Source organism: Pogona vitticeps, chromosome 2 (assembly GCF_051106095.1).
Source record: "Pogona vitticeps strain Pit_001003342236 chromosome 2, PviZW2.1, whole genome shotgun sequence".
Taxonomy (NCBI): domain Eukaryota; kingdom Metazoa; phylum Chordata; class Lepidosauria; order Squamata; family Agamidae; genus Pogona; species Pogona vitticeps.
Genome location: NC_135784.1, coordinates 73341193 through 73361041, shown reverse-complemented (window position 1 = coordinate 73361041; position 19849 = coordinate 73341193). Strand labels below are relative to the sequence as shown.

The 19849-nt window shown below is 40.4% G+C and overlaps 1 protein-coding gene across 5 annotated transcripts in view; it reads left to right on the top strand.

Moving 5' to 3' along the window:
- ATG7 (autophagy related 7) overlaps window positions 1-19849 on the top strand; it is a 139969-nt gene that overhangs the window by 29391 nt on the left and 90729 nt on the right. For 4 of the 5 annotated variants that reach the window (XM_078385420.1, XM_072989723.2, XM_072989722.2 and 1 more), the window contains exons 12-16: window positions 5896-6090; window positions 6946-7149; window positions 7934-8049; window positions 9320-9395; window positions 17253-17333. In XM_078385420.1, the coding sequence (XP_078241546.1) occupies window positions 5896-6090; window positions 6946-7149; window positions 7934-8049; window positions 9320-9395; window positions 17253-17333 (672 nt within the window). Of the gene's footprint in view, window positions 1-5895; window positions 6091-6945; window positions 7150-7933; window positions 8050-9319; window positions 9396-12176; window positions 14397-17252; window positions 17334-19849 lie in introns of those variants that run through there. The other variant, XM_072989724.2, reaches the window with a different exon arrangement.

Here is a 19849-nt window from a genome sequence, read left to right as displayed (position 1 = left end):
AGTTGGAATTGATGGCACACAATTATTAATCTCCAAAAGACTAAGCCTGGATTCGGAGCAGTGGTTCCCAACCTTGGGTGACGCAGATATTTTAGGACTGCAGTTCCCAGAAGCCTTGACCACTAGTTGTGCTGGTTGGGGTTTCTGGGAGTTGCAATCCAAGAACCACCTGGGTTACCCACGGTTGGGAACCGCTGGTTTAGAGCTTCCCTTCTCACAGGAGACTGAAACCCACTTGAAGTTCTGTTCTGTGTCCAAACTGGAATGGAAATTGTGATTTGTAGGCACTGCAGTTTTGCCTCTTCAAATGTAACCGCCAACTTTTCCTGAAGGAGAAGGGAAGAAAAGGTTTTGCATAAAAAAAAGGGGGGGCATTTTTGTTCTGATAGTGTAGGGTCGCAAGTTTGAGGTCCCTTCTTGTTTGTCTAGACGTATAGGACCTATATTCTGGGGAGCAGCCTGAGTTGGCACACAGGGTCTTAATATGCCAGCCAGATGAAGGACCTTTTCCCCCCTCACACATGCACCAGGCTCTGCATCCGTTTCTCTCTTCCCTGTCCCTGCAATTTTCCAGGCTTTGCTGCGCTCAAGTGTGTGCGGCATTTGGCCTCAGGGGGCTTCTTTGTGTCTTTCTTAGTCTCTTAGACCCCTGAAGTCCGCCATCAAAAAATGTTTGACCAAAAATAGAGAGTCGCATGTCTAGAGTCCTGATTCACGATTTTGAGGTGTTTGCACCTCAGAATAGCCCAAAGTAACCTTTTTTTGGGGGGGGGGGACTTCTAGTCATATCCAGTTTTGACAAAATGAAGGGATACAGCCTGTTGGAATAGGTCCCAGTCTCTTGGCATCTGCACACCCTCCTCTTCTGAAGAAGTAACCTCAGGAATGCTTCATTTTAAGATACTGTATAGTTTTGCAAGCTATTCATATTTTAGCTCCTGAAACAGACTGAACAACACTGCTTGCTTCCCTGTTTTAAGAGGGTGGGCTACAGGTTAAATGCAGTCACTATGGCTGTTGCCAAGAAAGGCATAAGGTTTGTCTCTCTCGGTGTGTAACTGCAAAACATGTCTTATAATGGTAGTATGCTATATTGATTAAAGTGTTGAGCTAGTACTCAGGAGATCTGGATTCTAATCCCCACTTGGTGATAAAACTCACTGGGTGACTTACTTCACAGAGAAAAGGAGACTGAACTGCGGAGGTGAATGGCCGTGTATGCTGTTGTGAGGTGATTGGAGAACAGAGTATAAATGTAATTACTGAACAAATAATACTGAGTGTACCAAAAATAGTGTGACAGAAGTGAACTTTACATGTTCTCATTGTGAACTGAGTGGATGATTTGCAAGGCATTTAGTACACAGCTAGTACTTAATTGTGAAAATGGGTGGTGTCAGCATCCCTCAAAAGCATTTAGTTTCTGTAAAGCAGGGAGCAGGCTGGGAGTGCTGTGACAAACTAGTGTGGGGTGTGGTTTTTTTTGGGGGGGGTTGTTATTCTTTCTCAAACTGTATTCTTCATAGAGCTGAGATGGCTGAAGCATCATGAAAGTATTGTTGTTTGCAATGCACTGCTCTGCTTAATTTGTCCTTGAAGTGTCAAGCTAATAATGAAAGACGCCTCTCTTGCAAATCCTGCAGCAAAGTTGGGCTGAAAGTTCCCACAATAAAATATGGTAGGAATTCTGTGTTCCTTCATAATAAGCCAATACGTTATGACTAATTCCTGTGATCTTGACAAGAAACACATCTGGAGTTTACTACATTAAACTGAACTGCATATGTCTATCTGTCAGCTAGTGATGGTTTTCATTCTTAACCTGTGTCTCGGTTCAGTGGCCTGTTTTGTCTGGCAGCCTCTGCTTTTTTCTCTGCACTTCTAGATGTACTAGTCCAGTAGCTGCTCTAATCGTCCTGTGAGCACTAAATATCTTTATGTGTAAAAGGTGAATGCTGTCAGTAGGTTAATAGATTTTTCTCCCTCTTGATTTATATTGCTTTAGTTGTTCAGTGCCATAAAGCTGCTTCCAACTTATGGCAGTCCTATGAATAAGTGATCTCCGGAATGTCCTGTCTGGCCCTGCCCTGTTCAGCTTTTGTAAATGTAAGCTTTAGGGACTCAGTCCATCTCTTCTTTTTCCTGCTTCCTTCAACCTTCCCCAACATAATTGTCTTTTTCAGAGAACCTTGCCACCTTCTGATATCCCAGTTTTGCTATTTTTGACTCAAGGGATAGTTCAGGCTTGATTTGTTCTAGGGATCATTTGTTCATCTTTCTGGCATTCCAGTGTATCCACAAAGCTCTCCTCTAGCACCAGATTTCAAATGAATAAGTTTTTTTTCCTATCAGCTTTCTTCACTGTCCAGCTTTCACACCAGTACATAGTGATCAGAAATATGATGTAATACAGTAGGACCCCCTCATCCACAGGATCAGTATCCACTGATTCACTTATCCACAGTCTGAAATGATTAAAAATGATTTTTAAAAATCCAGAATTTTTTTTACATGTATTAACAGTACTGGCCGCTAGAGGGAGACAGAGACCATGCTGTGAATAAGTATTCGTGAAGACTATATAGCATTATCTCTGGTGGCCTCTAGTGGCCAATTTTGATAATGCATGTGAAAATATGTATTTTCTCCCCCCCCCCTTTTACCATGCTATGTATATATAGTGCTTGCAGTTATCCACAGTTTTCAGTATACAGAGGCTTGGAACCATCCCCCAGTTGATATGGGCTTCTACTCTAGATTATCTTGGTCTCCAGTGACATATCCTTACACTTGATTATCCTTTCTAATTCTTTCATTGATGCCCTTCTGAGTCTTGGTCTTCTCCTGATTTCTTGGCTTCAGTATGTGTTTGGATTGATGACTGAACCAAGGTATACAAAATCCATAACAATTTCAGTTTCTTTCGTTGTCAGCATTAAAGTTATATAGTTCTTTAGTCACGATTTTTGTGTTCTTCATGTTCAGCTACAGTCCTGCTTTGGCACTTTCTTCCTTCACTTTTTCTAAATGTCAATTCAAGTCATTGTTGCTTTCTGTCAGTAAGCTAGTGTCATCTGCATATTTTAAGTTACTGATGTTTCTTCTGCCAGTTTTTACTCCTCCTTCATCTGACTGTAATCTGGCTTTGTGTATGATATGTTTGGCATACACATTAAACAGGTAAAAGGATAAAATGCACTCTTTTCTGACACCTTTGCCTATAGGAAACCATTCTGTCTCTCCAGATTCTGTCACTTGTTTTTTGTATACAATAGAAGTTACACATCAGGACAATCAGATACAGAAGTACACACATTTCTTTCAGAACAACCCATAGATCCTCACGGTCTACACAGTCAGAGGCTTTGCTGTAGTCTATACACTGATCTTCTTCTGAAACTCACTTGTGCACTCAAGTAGTGAGCGGATATTTGCAATGTGGTTGTGAGTGCTTCTTTCTATCTGGTCTAACATAGACAAGATAAAAAATGACACCTGTTCAACCACAAAATATTTTACATGTGGCCAAAATATGTAAAGTGTGTAGTTTGGATCCAGTGCAATGTGACCATAAGAATGTTTTGGAAAAAGGATTCACATCCCTTTTGGGGTTCTGGTGTGGAATTTAGGGGAGACGTTGTGAAGGCAGCCTGTATAAAGCCGTGCTGCTGCAGAAGAGGTTTTGGATGTGATGGGGAAGGGGACACACGGGAGTGGCAGTGGAGAGCTTTTATGAGTGCTTTATTACGGGATCCGACCATCTGTGTTTTCAACCTTAAATATTGTCTTCCATTGTTGTAAAGCTGCTTTGGGTCCTTTTCAAGGAGAAAGGCAGGGTAAAAATGTTCTAAATAAGTAAGATAAAGAAATGTGTTTAAAAGGTTATTTCATGGTTGCTTGAAATTTGTAGAGTTTGCAATAAAATGTTTTACTTGAGCCATCTGCTGTTCGTTAAGCTCAATTGCAGTGCAAAGGGGAAGATTATCATCTTTTTAGATTGCCTGCGCTTTCAATTTTTGCATGCTATTTCATGCTTTTGTGTGCACTCACACAAAAAAGTGTGGGCATAAGTGCAAGGACGATATATTTTTGAAAGATCCTTTTTAAACAAAATCAAAATGCTTTCTCTTCTGAAATACTCTACAATTCAACACTTTCACATGGAGCTCAGCTGCAGAGAAGGATGACAAACCAGCTGTTTTTCTTATGCCATTATTTTCAGGAAGTCCCCATTCCATAGATAGACACCATTTTCACTTTTTAAAAACTTTGGTAATAGAATGACAACTTCTGAGATTTAGTGGGAGGAGGTGGTGGTGAGCTTGATGACTATACAAAAGAATGATACAAATCAAATAAATAAATAATATAAATAAATAAATAAATAAATAAATAAATAAATAAATAAATAAATAAATAAATAAATAAAACAAGATAGCAAAAAAAAAAAACTATCCATATATTTCTATGCTATTGTTTACATATGTGACTGATTTGCCGCTCAGAGTGGTATAATTTATACCAGATGGGCGGGATATAAATCAAATAAATAAATTAAATAAATAAATAAATTTGGTTGGATTATTTCTGAGACCTGCATTGTTGTTTGATTGACCGAGGTTGAAGAAACTAAAGTTCTGTTAGGTTTCTTTTGGCATTCTCTTCCTACATGTCCTTTTTAAAAAGCGTTTAAGAGAGAAAAATGTGCTTTTCCAACCACTGTCCTTTACCTGTAGAAATAATGCTGCCTCTTTTCTGTACTTGATTGGCACTACTCTCGGGAAATGATACTGTATATTCTCCAGGTCCACATAATAGGATGCGGCAGTATTATTGTTGTTTCATAAAGCTGGCTGGACTTCTGTGGTTTTTTTCTTCTTCTTTCTTTTAATATAGTGTGGTGCATGAACTGCCTTTTCAAAATTGCTACAACTTATGTTTTCTTTCCTAGAAAACAATGTTTTTTTCTTAACCTGTGGAATATTTAGTTTGATTGGGGCAACATTGTCTCGATTCACAACTGCCTATTCAGTTAGAAAAATAACCGTATTCCTATAAGTATCAATCTGATACTGTTTTTTTTTTAGGGGCGGAAACATAGTATACTGTAGCTGACTTATTCTCCAGTACTGAAGATCTTTATGGAATGGTCATAATGACTCATGTGCTTCATGTTCATGTAATTGTCTGTTTCCTTTTCCAATATAGTGGCAACTTTCATTTTGTTAAATCTGTATAGGTATATAGATTTGTTCTGTCTGCTTAACTCCTTCACTGATTGTCATTTGTTTCTGTATGCATTGTGCTTGCACCTGCAACGTAAGGCCAAGACAACTGCCCATGACACTCAAAAGTGCCTCCAAGTGTGTCAAGAGCTGTTGGATGCTATCTCCCATTACTTACCATAGTCACACATTTTTTAATCTTGCTGACTGACTGGAGCCTGCAGGACATGGATCATTTATTGCCAATAAACCCATCAAGTTCACAGGAGTGTACCTTAAAATGAAGCGAACGCTTACTCCATCTGTCCCAATATGGTTGACTCTGGATGGCAGCAATGCCACTCCTTGGTTTCAGCAGGATTCTTTCCTAGCCATAGCTGCAGATCCCTGGTGTTCTCTGGCGATTTTTGATCCAGGTAGTAATTGGCTCTGGTATGCTAAATTTCAGAAATCCTATGTGATGGGATGAGTTCAGGCTAATATTGACAAACAGCCTTACAAATGAAGTGTCTGAAACTTGAGAGGCGTGTGTGTGGTGGGGAGGGAACCTTGGACTTGAGAAGTCTTTATTTAAATTTATTTAAACTTTTTTTTATCCTGCCTTTTTCCATAAAAGTTCTATTCTCAGTGGAAGACGGCCTCTGTCTCTCTTTGCTTGCTTCCCATTTAGAATGCTGAGGGTTTTAATATGAGTATACCAATGCCAGGTCACCCGGTGAATTTCTCCGAAGTCACCATGCAGCAGGCTCAGAGGGATGTGGCCCATCTGGAAGAACTCATTGATGCTCATGATGTCATCTTTTTGCTCATGGACACCAGAGAAAGCCGATGGCTGCCAGCAGTTATTGCAGCCAGCAAGAGAAAGGTACAGTACGGATTACCTCAGGACCATAATGTCAGCAGCAAACTGGGATGGCTGTTCAAAACTAAATACTGAGGGCTGATGACTAAATACAACTCGGACCTTTCAGCTGCAGAAAGTGCTGTGGTGATTCTAACTTCTTAAGTGCACCAACAATAGATTTTTAACTACAATTACAGGTGGGTAACCTGTCGTTCTTGTCATGAACCATGTTAACTGGATCGTATGGAAACACATAGCTCAGAATCGTGCTCTGGGCTTCTCCTAATTCAATCTTTCCCAACCTGAGGGCCGTGACCCCCAATACTTATTTATTTGTTACATTTATAGCCCGCCCATCTAGTTGTACCGACTACCCAAAGGAGTCCCAGTCATTTCTTTTTTGACCTTTCAAAGTGGGGTATTAAAGTTAGCATCTATGTGTATTTATGAGAAACAGGCCATTTGGGGAGAAAAAAAGTCTCTCCTTTCTGAGAAAGTACCTCATTAAAATGACTTTTCATGCAAATGTGTCAGGGGGATCACAGATTATTTGGCTATTATCAATGAGGGTCATGACTCAAAAAAGAGTGGAAACTTGTATATTTCTTCTCTAAATGTGTGGTACAAGTTGGAGAAGAAATATATAATCAGTACAGCGGTTCCCATTCCTTTTCAGTTAGCGACCCCAGCCGTATTTGCATAAAATGTGATTGTTTTGAAAATTACTCTGATAAATCTTGCTGAAGAGTAAGCTATAAACATTATTCATTGTCTGGAATCCTGTTACATATTACACAGGCATAACTCAATTGGTATAAATATCAGCAATGAATTGAACTGAATGTCCCTTTCTTTGCTTTCTGATATTTTGTATAGTTGGTCATCAATGCTGCTCTAGGATTTGACACATTTGTTGTGATGAGACATGGACTAAAGAAACCAAAGCATCAGGAAGTGGGTGATTCCCCCTGCAATAATCCCTGTGGTTCAGCTGATCTTCTGGGATCATCCCTCTTCTCAAATATTCCTGGTTACAAACTAGGTTGCTATTTCTGCAATGATGTTGTGGCACCAGGAGATGTAAGTAGACCATGTAAACCTGTGTTATTCGTTGGGTTCTTTTTATGATTCTCATTTTTAATACATCTCTCTGAAGCTTCTCAGTGGTTAGAATCCAAGTGAATATTTAAATAGTCCATTAAATATTTAAATATTGAACTTTAATATTCTAATTTTTAAATATTATCTTTAAATGTTGTCTTTTTATTATGTAAACCACCCTTGTATAGTCATTGCTTTCAGCTTTAAATATTGTTGGAATGAATGAATAAATACTGCAAAAAAAATTATGCTGATTTAAGTGCAGTGCTTGGAGTTGTGAATGACTGCACATTTACGAGCCAGTGATAAAATTCATTCTGCACACCACATGTGTGATTGTGTATGTGCCTAGGATTTCAATCAGGGGCTGGTTAATTAGTGGCTATTCACTACTTTGAGTTAACACCATTGCACTTACGCTACTGTAAATAATCAACTAGTACTTTGGGACAGAACTCAACTAAATTCATGTCACTGATGGAGGACTTCTGTCAACCAAAAAAGTAGTTGGGCAATGTTTAATTATTTCCCAATCTTCCTGCTATCCCTCATGCTTCCCCCCCCCCCATCTAGACTGGCAGACTAGAAAAACAGGGAACCTAGTTAGAATCAACTCTTTGAAATAAATGGATTTTTCCCCTCTGAGATTGAACAGAGACCAGTACAATGATTAATTTGAAAGAGGACCTTGCATGTCTCGAGCAGTGTTACAGATCTTCAAGAATCTTGGAAGTATAACCTGTGACAGCCCATTTCTTTGCAGTCCACCAGGGATCGGACGCTAGATCAGCAGTGCACTGTCAGCCGACCAGGGTTAGCCATGATAGCAGGAGCGCTTGCGGTAGAATTAATGGTATCCATTCTGCAGCACCCAGAAGGGTAAGTCTTTGCTTTAGGGAAGGAATTGTGTTTTAAAATAAGAAGGGGAGGATCATTTAGACCGAGAGGATCTAGGGTTAAAGAAAACAATAGGTGTTCTAATTATAACTGAGTAATCTAGAAATTTTCAAATAATTATCTCACTTTGTTGAAAAAAATAAGATTTAATGGAGTTTCCTGGGCCTGCTCTCTCTTCTAGATTGCAAATAGTGATGGTGAAGCCCAATATGGTCAAGTTTGACATTGTTGCCAGTGATACAACCTGCTGCTGAAGTTCTATTCCATCCTTAGCAAATTTGCCATGTGCCATATGTAGGAAGACAATGCAATTGGGAACAAAGTGGTTTGGGCTTGAGTACAACTCTCTCTCTATGGTTTAAAAAATTAAGGTTCCCACTGACAATTAAGTCCAGTCGTGTCCAACTCTAGGGGCCAGTGCTCATCCCCGTTTGTAAACTGAAGAGCCAACGTTTGTCCATAGACACTTTCCATGGTCATGTGGGCGGCATGACTAGACATGGAACGACGTTACCTTCCCACCGAGGTGGTACCTATTTATCTACTTGCTTTGCATGCTTTCAAACTGCCAGGAGCTAGGACAAGCAACAGGAGCTCACCCCATCACACAGATTTGAACTGCCAACCTTTTGATCAACAGCCCAGTGGCTCACCAGTTTAACCCGCAGCACCATCCGCATCCCCCAATCTGTGGTTAAGCATATCTTATTTGCTCACAACTGAATTGGGTTTCACTCCGGGCTTTGTGATAGACATGCCCTTTCCCCCCTCTGCTTAAGCTTGAAACTATATGAGCAGGCCCATCACTTCAAATGGAGTTGTGCATTTGGTGCAGAATGAAGAACACAAGAATTGACTTGCATAATAGTAGCCGTTTACCACTGCCATTAATGCTGTTGCACTAACTTTAGAGTAAATAACCAATAGAATTCAGATCACTGAAATCAATGGGACCTGGGGCTAACTCGTGTCACTGATATCAATGGGTGACAAAGTCAGGAGGCAGCTTGTAAACTGGAAGTAAACTGGAAGCTGATTTCAATACTTTGACTCTGCCTGTACCTGCTCATTCTGTGTGAGGAGAAAGCATTATAGATGTTACATTTCTGTTTTTACAAAAGGAAGGTTCATTCTAAACTGCCCAATTTCTCCTAGGGAAAATAGCTTATCTTACCACTTTTAGCTTTGCGTATATCTTGAGCTGCTCAGAGCAGAGAATCACGCTGTTCATTTTCTTCCCCCTGTTTCTTAGTGGCTATGCTGTTGCTAGCAGTAGTGATGACAGAATGAACGAACCTCCCACCTCTCTTGGACTTGTTCCTCACCAGGTTGGTAAACCAGAAAGAATGGCAGATGTGGTTGTTGTGGGTTTTTCGGGCTCTTTGGCCGTGTTCTAAAGGTTGTTCTTCCTAATGTTTCGCCAGTCTCTGTGGCCGGCATCTTCAGAGTGCTGTGCTCTGGTGTCTGTGCTCTGGTGTTCTGACTCCTATCCTCTGAAGATGCCGGCCACAGAGACTGGCGAAACGTTAGGAAGAACAACCTTCAGAACACGGCCAAAGAGCCTGAAAAACCCACAACAGCCATTAGATCCTGGCCGTGAAAGCCTTCTAGAATACAATGGCAGTTATGTTGCTGATTTTGTATGTAGGACTATGACAGATCAGTAAATGAAGACTGAAGTGTGAGGTTAATATTGAAATGTAGTCTCTTGAGAAGCTGGAGCAGTGAAAGAATCATTTTATATTGTGATTTTGTGATTTCAGATTAACATAAACTGAAATCCTAGGACAGTATTTTGAAGTGTAGAAATATTGTAATAATTTCAAGCAGAATGAGTAGCTAGTGAAGGATATGAGTTCCTTTCTATTATCCTTGACTGTGAGGTACTTTTATGAAGTAAACTCGACAGCCAATTTGGTGTCTGTTGGCTAAGGCCAGATAGCACCATAAAGCAATTCACATGCCACACTAAGCTTGCCATACTGGCTTAATAAATGGATTTAATAATTCCTTTACTGCCACTTTGCTCTTCTTTTATGATGAGTAGGAAAACATGCCAGGATTTAGGATTAAAACACAGCTTCCTCCTATTCAATTGTAGTTGACTCTTCCTAGACAAGATTAATTCAGAGGTCAACTTGCTTGGAAGTCCTTAATCACATTTCCTAGTTTCTGTCTGATGGGAAGCTGTGTCTGACTGTAGAATCTTGGCATGTTTTCTCCAAAAGAGGAGGGAAGTGGGAAGGAACAGCCACATGCTGCTTGTGTGTATCCAGTTTCTAAAATGGGATTTTTGCCTTCCTGTGATGTGCATAAATATTCATGTAGCTTAGGAAGTTGAGGGGAGAGGTGTTAGAAGAGTTTCCACCAACAAGAAGACTTAACTGGTGCTACCATGAGTTGGTAGTCATTTCCATAGGGATAGCCCCATGGAAACAACAAAGACTTCCCAGCAAATTCTTTCATTTTAGGGTGCCAGGGAATTCTTTGGTATGAGTCTATGTGATGCAACTCATTCTGTCTCTCTTATCTGCTGTATATCTGATCCTTCTACCCTGCTTTTTTCAAAAAAAGTAGCTGATTACATACTAAAACAACACAGAACAACCTCAATTAAAAAAATAGAAAACAATTTACAACAGACTAGTACAGACAGTGAGACCTCAGTAGAAACAATATTCTCAAAAGTCCTACTAGAGGGGAAAGCACTTTCCAGAAAATATATGGTGATTTAATTAAATTTTGTTATACTTTAGTTATATTTTCACTCTGTACATTTTTTATCTACCAAAATTACCGAAACAGCCTCCATCTCATAAGATGGCTAAAGCCAGATTGAAATGGATTCAGATAATCTATGTTTGGAGTCACAGTGGCAAGAATTGTTGGCTTGAACATGGCAGAACTGTTAGGTTGAAGGCAGTTTTTTTTTTTAAATGGGCTTTATTACTTCCTTTGTTAAACAGGAGGAGACAGCCCCTTCCTGTCAAGATGTATTAGTCATCTCCTGAAAGCATTTCATTAGTCCCATCTTTCCAGATTCAGTGAGTTAGGAAGGGCAGGGGTTGTGTATAAAAGTTCCAGACACCCTTGTTATCTCAGATAACAAGGCAAGGGATTAGCCAAAGTCATAGCACTCTAGTATCCCAATTTCAAAGTCCAAGTCCTTTCTTGTGTGCAAAATGTCTAGAGAACTGGTCACGGAGAGGACTGTCTTATCTTCTCTAGCACCTTAGTGGAAAATGATTTACTTGGTTAGAAAGTTCATCACTGATCTGTTTTGTCTGGACACAGTGATGGCAGGAGTGTTGGCTTTCTACACTGTCAGATACCTTTCAGTGACACACCAGCCTCCAGCTTTCCTGTTTCATTGCCCTCAGCTTTCTGTTACATGAGGAAGTTCACTTGGCTTTACGAGTAAGCAGGGGACACTTGGGAGGAATAGTGTCAGGCACCTAATCGTTTCTGTATTGCACAGGTCAGCCACGATTTTCACAGCTACCCTCAGCTTTTTCAGGTTGTTGGTTCACCCCTTAGTTAGCTACTGGAAAAATAGTGTCCCAGAAACAAGTTTGATGTTTTGGAACAACCTCTATTGGTGATCTGTACTTTAGGTTTTCAGCATCACAAACCTTACCTTAGAATGCAGTGCTAATAATGAACTGTCTCCATGTTGTAAGGTCACGCTGGCTGAATGATTCTTTTTTTCTGTCTTATGTTGATAGATTTGTAGTATGGTGAAATCCAGTAATTCTGTTCTATGCATTACAGTATGTATATGAGTGTTCCTAGAGTTATTGCTACACCTTGACTATCTTAGGACAGTTGTTCAGCAGCTAGCAACCTGGAAACTCATGACGATGTATGAATCCAACTTTGTTTAGCTCTATCAGTTACAATTTAGATTTGGCCCAGGTTCTAAAATCTAATCTTGGGTTAGCATTCAGAGCTTCCCTTCTGTGAGGGGAAGGTTTTTCTTTTTAATATGCTGCTGATAACTTTACACATATCCCTTGTGCTAGAAAAAGGAACTGAAATGCAGTAATGCACTTCTGTTCTACCCTCTTTTGTACTAGCCCTTGTAAATTAATCCACTGGTCCTTCTCTAGCTGCAGCCTGCTACACTGAGCAGCAGGATTTCAGCCTCTGTGAAGCAGCATGCCCCCACTGATTGAGACAGGAAACACATCCATGGAAAGAGCCTTCTATTCTCCACTGTGGCACCATCCGTTCAAGGAGATCCCCAGTCCTGCAGAACAAATTTACAGAAGAGAGGGAGGAACCCATTCAGTCAATGGCATTGGATCTCACTGGAAGTCATTCAGTGTTAATGATATACAGTACCCTTGACTATGAGAAAAACCAGTAAATCAATTGTAGATCAAGTCCAGCCTGAATTCTTACTGGAAGCTAAGATGATGGAACCAGAGCTATTATACTTTGGACATATCCTGAGAAGGCAAGGCTCAGTGGGGAAAAGGAAGACCTAACAAGAGATGGGTTGACTCTAAATAAAGAAAGCCCTGGCCTTTATTTTGCAAGACCTAAGCAGAGCTTTTAAGGCCAGGACCATCTGCAGGTCATTAATTCGCAGGGCTGTCATAAGTTCAAAAGGACATGATGGCACATAACAACAAGAACAACTTCCTGTTTCCTCATGTAATCTATTTATTATAAGAATGCCTCCTTTACAATCCTTGGAAACATATCCAGTTGGCAATCTACATATTTGTTTTTTTCAAAAACAATAAAAGCATTTAAGTAGATTACTTGAGGGATTTTATAGTCCTTGAAAACTACCTCCTCCTAGTTGCTCTCCCTGCTGTCCTGTGACTTGTTAGTTTTTAAAAGGCTAACCCTGCAATCCTTTTGCCTTTTTTAAAAAACAAAGAAATAGCTGGAGATTCGCCAGGGGCCTGTTTCCCCTTGCAAAAGCTACATTGCACAGAGAGGTGAAAAATCATGTCAGTTTTTGTTGCAATAATAGCTTGCGTAATAATGCTTGACAGCGTTAGAAAATGTCATCTTATTTGGTCCATGTTTTTTTCCCCCTTCTTTGTATTAACAAATGGTTTCCTGCTCATGTATCCGTTTGGAATGAAAAGGGAAAGAATTGTTTGTTTTTCTTGCTGCTTTGAATTAGGGAAAATATAGATAGTGCCCCATAACCTAGCTAACCCCTCCTCTCTTTTCCCCTCTCCCCTTTTTTGTACAGTACTTCTGTTTAGTCGTTTTGGCCTTTATGAAGGCCCTGCTGTGCAACAGTCTTCTCATTATTTCAATGCTCAGCAAGTTTTCTGGTCAGATTGTGTACAAATGCATTCAAAAATAGTTTTGCCTTGTCTTTCTGTGCTCTAGAATTTCCTAGTGTTTTAATTTCTGGGCCTTGTTTTATATGCACACATCCATAACATTCTCCCTATATGCCACAGCATGATCCTGGACCATCTCAGGGCTGCTACGACTTCACTGGAGTTCAGAAGCAAAAGAAAAGTGTATTTTGCCAGAGCAAACTATTATCCCAAATAAACAGATTGTTTTGGTGTGTTTCTCTGGTAAAGCTGTGATCCTGGGCACAAATAATGGGCCGTTAGGGCATATTTAGCTAAACATTCTTTGAGCAAGAATGGTTAGGACTGCACTGACAATGGATTGACACCCTTACTATAATCTTCCCAGAACACCATTTCTTTTGCTCTTTTTTTTTTCTTTCTTTGCCATGAGCTTGAATAGGGTTAGGTTTGTTACTTAGTTCTTGCGTTTATATTCTGCCTTTATTATAAATCATAGAAATCATAGAAAAGTGAAGTTGGAAGGGGGCTTATAAGGACATCAAGTCCAACCCCCTGCTCAATGCAGGTATACAATCAAAGTATATCTGCCAGGTGATTATCTAAGTTTTTCTTGAATGCCTTCCGTGTTGGAGCACTCACCAACTCCCGAGGTAACTGGTTCCACTGTCGTACTGCTCTGTTAGGATGTTTTTGCTGATATTCAACCGAAATCTGGCGTCCTTTAACTTGAGCCCATTGTTGCGTCTCCTGCACTCTAAGATGATTGAGAACAGATCTTGCCCCTCCTCTGTATGACAGCCTTTGAAATATTTGAAAAGTGCTATCATATCACCCCTCAGTCCTTTTTTTCTCAAGCCTAACCATGCCCAATTCTTTCAGCCTTTCCTCATAAGGCTTGGTTTCACCAGTGAGATGGCAAATGTGGCCCTTTTCCCTCTTACTTTAGTTTCATAATGATTTTGTGAGTCGGTAGGGTTGAGAATATGCAACTGGGCCAAGATTAGCAAGTGAGCTTCAGGACCAAGCTGAACGCAGTATCTTAGCTCCTCGTCCCACTCTTTAATCACTGCACCATACTGACTGTGTCTCACACCGGTCCTCTCTGTGTTTCATCTTTACTTTTTATTTGTACTCTTTACCCATCTTCCTTTCTTCAGTGTTTCGTAGTCCAGTTCAATCCATTTTTCCATGCCCATAGCGTTAGCCTTAGAATTGGGTGGGTGGGTAGGAGGTCTGACCATGGGTTGGAAACAGCCTGCAAGGTTCCTCTCCAACCTGCTAGCTTTTTGCCCAGGCCTTGCCTGACTCCAGCCCACTCCCTTCCCGCTGCTGAGCTGCAGTGAAGAACACACATAGAAAGGTCAAACCTGCCTCTCTGCATTATGCCAAATTCAGCTAGCTCAATATTTGACATCTTTGTGAGCCTATCCTATTCTGTGAGATGCAGTTGATACAGATACACAGTTGAGGTAGCATACAACCTGCCCAGCTGTTACAGTGATAGTAAAATATTTCATATATTTAAATAAATACAGTATCTAATTCATTAGAAGCATTTAAGTATTTATTGCAAACATCAAAATTATATGTTATAAATAGAGCTGCAATATTTGCTGTAAAAGCCACTAATTTTTTGGATAATATTGGTGTAAATTGTCATAAAGATTTAGAGGTGTTAATATAAATCCAGAGATCATAAATGAAATAATATATATTAAATAGTTTATTATTGTCCTTATTTGAGGTTCCCAGTTAAATTGATTTAAATAATGAACTACCATGTTTTATAGTTCAATTTTATGTATAAATATCAGTATTATTTTAAGTCATTGCATATTTATGCCCACGACATGCCACAACATTGGGCATGTCGTGAGAATGACTGATGGTTGGATTCCAAAATATCTCCTATATGGAGAATTAGTGCAGGGTAACCGCCCCAGAAGGAGACCACAGCTGTGATACAAGGACATCTGCAAGCGGGATCTGAAGGTCTTAGGAATGGACCTCAGCAAATGGGAAACCTAGACATCTTAGCGTTCAGCCTGGAGGCAGGCGGTGCATCACGGCCTTTCCCAATTTGAAGAGACCCTTATCCAGCAGGCCAAGGCAAAGAGGCAGTCTCGGAAGCAGCAAAATCAGGTAGCTGGACAGGGGACAGATTGTATTTGTCTTCAGTGTGGAAGAGATTGTCACTCTCGAATTGGCCTTCTCAGCCACACTAGACTCTGTTCCAAGATCTCCATACAGAGCACGTTACCATAGTCTCTCGAGACTGAAGGATGCCTACTGGACTGCATATTTATTGTTAAATGCATATGGTATGATATTACTGACATATTAAGTCAGTGTATTAATCCTATTTTAATATTGCAATGATTTGTTGATTGAGCAATAAAGATTTTGTCTGTGTGTCTAAATATGTAAATGACCAAAACTAGATGAAGATCTGTTAATCTATATAAATTACAAGTATGTGAACATTAAGTGGTTTAAATAAAACTATTACAAGGTTCCAGCATGGTCACAATAACAGACATTTAAGCTGAAATCCTGTTGCACAGTGTCAGGTCAGTCATTGGTCCTTTCCTCCCTGGTAAACAACATGGTCTCACCATGATTCTTAAGGTTCACACATGCACACCCCTGAAAATTGTGATGGGGTGGTTTGTTTAATGGGGAGGGACAGATAGAAAGCTACAGTTTGTCTTACGCTAAGCAGAAGGATTTCAGCCTTCAAATTAAAATATACAGTGGTGCCCCGCACCACGACGATAATTTGTTCCCCTGAAATCGCTGTTAAGCAAAAACATCGTCCAGCGAAAACAGTTTCCCCATTGGAATGCATTGAAACCATGTAATGCGTTCCAATGGGGAAATTACCTCGTCCTCCAGCAAAGATCACCCATAGGGAAGCCATTTTCTGAGCACCGATCAGCTGTTAAAATGGTTGCCTTGTGAAGCATGGGTCTGGAAAACACAGGGCAGCCATTTTGCAAAGCCGGAAAACATTGTTGTCTTGCGAACAAACAGTTCGCGAAGCACGGAACTAATCAATGTCCAGCGAAAATCCCCCATAGGAAACATCGTTTTGTGATCGCTATAGTGATCACAAAAAAGTCACCGTCCTGCGGATTTGTCGTACGGTGGGGTCATCGTCTAGCAAGGTGCCACTGTGCTTGGTGCTTTATTCCTGTAAAGCTGAAACAGATTAACAAGGGTTAAATAGATCTGTGGATGTTATATTCAGACTGAATAGCAGTTAACCCTTTGTAAATAAGTAGCTAGCATAATACAAAGAACTGGCAATGTAATCCACTCTAGATTAATGGTTCTGCACAAACTTGGCTTATACAGTTAAAATGAGCCATATTTAAAAATGCACAGATTCAAAACACAAGAGTAATTGCTTGAGTGATATTACTGATTGGGCACTGAGAATGAAAGAGACAAACTAAGAAATGTGATCTCTTTAATTGATCCGTAGTATCACATTACGTCCTTTGTTTTCCCTGAAAGGACTTCTTAAAGCTGGTAGTCTGGAAATTTCACATGCACACTTCTATAACACTGAAAACTGGTTAGCATCAAATTCACACTACAGCAAGAAGCTAAATAGGTGTTTAATCACATTTTGTCCATTATGGTTTCTTCTTTTTACCTGATTACCGCTTGTTGCAGTCAATGGGTTTTAACGCCAGATGGTGCTGTTTTTCTGTCAGCAGTGAAATGCTGCACAGAGCCTGGCAAGGCAGTGTCTGTGAACAGGCCTAGCGAAGTCAGCATGCTCTCAGCACCAAATACCTGTTGGTTGCACTCGCTTCGAAAGGTGATGATTGGTAATTTAGCCAACCCTGTTATAATAACCCTGCGCCTCTCTTTGCTTTTCAGATTCGAGGATTTTTGTCAAGATTTGATCATGTCCTTCCTGTCAGCCTGGCCTTTGACAAGTGTACTGCCTGTTCTCCCAAAGTGAGTGTGATCTTCTTTTTAAAACAGAATGTCTTTAATTCTTTTATGTATGCTGTACTTTTTGTGTTTTTTCTCATTTACTAATTGTGGTTTTTTTCTCATTTGCTAATTTTTCTTTACTCTTTGCTTATTACATCTCAGAGAAGGAACCAAGGACGCTCTTTGTTTTCAGAATAGATGTTTTCCTTAGTTCTCAGTGTTGTATCATTGAATAAACCTCGTTTTGGCAAATATAAGCTGAAATAATTTCCTGAACTATGAGATAAATTTGTCTTCGCAGCTAAAAGGGAATGCAGTCCATGTACTGTGGAATACATTTCCTTCAGAGTTTATTTCAATTTCCGTTCTCATTACTTTTTAGGAAGGGTACAAAACACTATTTTTTATGCTGCCATATAACTTAAAATCTGCTATGTTTTTAACTGTATGTTTAATTGATTTTCATGGTTTTTATCACAGGGCTAATTGATTATAATAGTTTTATGGTTAGATCTGTTCTACTTGTTCGGATTGTTTTAGAAACATTATAAACAGCCTTGGGCACTTTTGTAGTGGAAATGTATGGGTATAAATGTAATTAATAGTAGTAACGATGATTATTATTATATTGCTGTAAAAGCAGTGGATATATCCATGTCATCATGCAGCCACATATGTAAAACGTCCTAATCTTCATGTCTCAGGCTTGCATCATATATAGAACATGGAAAGGTTAGAAAGGGTGAACACTTTGAGAAAGTTAGTCTGTGATGTCAAGAGTGATGTTACTGATGATTCCCAGGTATGAGCTGCTCCCTTCTAGGTATCAGCCAATCATGTTTATTGAAGAATTCTTAAATTGCCAACAACAGTGGCTTCTCTCTCTCTCTCTCTCTCTCTCTCTCTCGGTTCCTCATCTCTTTTTAGCTGGCTTTGTGGGAGAACTGATCTCATGGCAAGGAGAGGGGGTGAGAAACAACTAGATGGTTGTGAGGAGGGCTGCAATGGGCTAGTCTTTATCAGGGATTATAATTTCTATCTGTGCTGAGTATCAAAAAATATATACCTACATGGGTTTTCCTGTTTCTTCACAACTTCTGTAGTTTTTAAAGCTTTGTTCTTAGAAATGTGTCGCCGTGATTTTTCTGCCTTGCTTTTGCCTTTTTGCATTCAATGTGTTATAACTCTTTTCTTTTAAAATGTAATGATGTTTAGTTTCTTTTTAGATGTAATCCCACATGCCTTCTGCCCATCTGCATGGTTCACATACCAGAGAATTTCCCCCTTCAGGAAATGGGAAAATAAGCTCTCGGTGTTGGAATTTTGGAGGGTGGGGTTTCTTTTGTTGATTGCACTTCCCAGACACAAGAAATGGGGCAGATCCCACAACGGAAGTCCTCCTGTTTGTTGAGAAGGCAGGGGTTACCCTCAAGGATGAAGGACAGGGAGGTGGTGGCAGCTACTAATTCAAGGTGGTAGAAAGATAAGATCCCTCCCCAGTCAGCTTTTTATAGAAACTGGCAAGGGGAAAAGGCTATACAGTTGCTAATGCATTGGCTAAGCAGTTTCCAACCAACACTTTAGTAGTGGAGAAACCCCTGCAGGGTGTCTTTCCCAAATTGAGGTGGCACCAGCATACCAGGCGGGAAGAGCCCATTCCACAGTTTTTTGCCATGTTTAGGATTTTCCTTCAGTTCCTGGGAAGAGAAATGCTGGTGGAAGGAAGAAGCTGTGTTGTGTAGGCCTTTCTCCTTCAACATGAGTTTCTTGGGAGGGGCAAAACAGTTCTCTCAGCAGCTCCCCTACCCTTAAGGTGTAATGCTGAAAACTTTGACTTCTTCGCTGAAAATACATAGGTTCCCCTCCCACATGTCTTTAACCTCAAACTCAGGAAGAAAATCTATTCTGTTCAGCATTGGCCCAAGCCATTTCGCTTCTCAGAGTTTATTTCACACCAGTTAGGCCCAATAATGCTGTTCACTCTTAGTTTCGTTTTTAATAGAGCTCTTGAAGCAACTGTGTATTAATGTCTTAGATCAGGGGTGTCCAACCTTTCACCTTCCCTGGGCCACATTAGAAGATGAAAATTTGGTTTGGGCTGCACATAAATTTGGTTTGGGCCGCATTGGGGGGGCAGCCCTAGCCATCCTCTGCAGCCCCGCTCCAAGCACGCTTACCGGCAGCTGCGATCTCAGACAGCAGAGGCTGGCAGCTTCGACTCCGGCAGCTTTATGGGGCCGGGAGGGGGTCCACCTATTGACGGGGACGGCGCAATGCAGTCATGCAGCCCCTCTGTCCCCTCCCCTCCCACTCCTTCCTTCCTTCCCTCTCTCCCCCCCTACCGTTGTGACGTGCCCCAGCCGCATTCCAGCCGCAAGTGCCGGCAGTGTAACTTGAAACTTTGGAATTTCTTTAAAAATAAAAAATTGCACTGGGCCACATTATGAGCCGACCTGGGCCACATGCGGCCCTCGGGCCGCAGGTTGGACAAGCCTGTCTTAGATGCTAACATGGTAAATAAAAAAATCAATAATGTT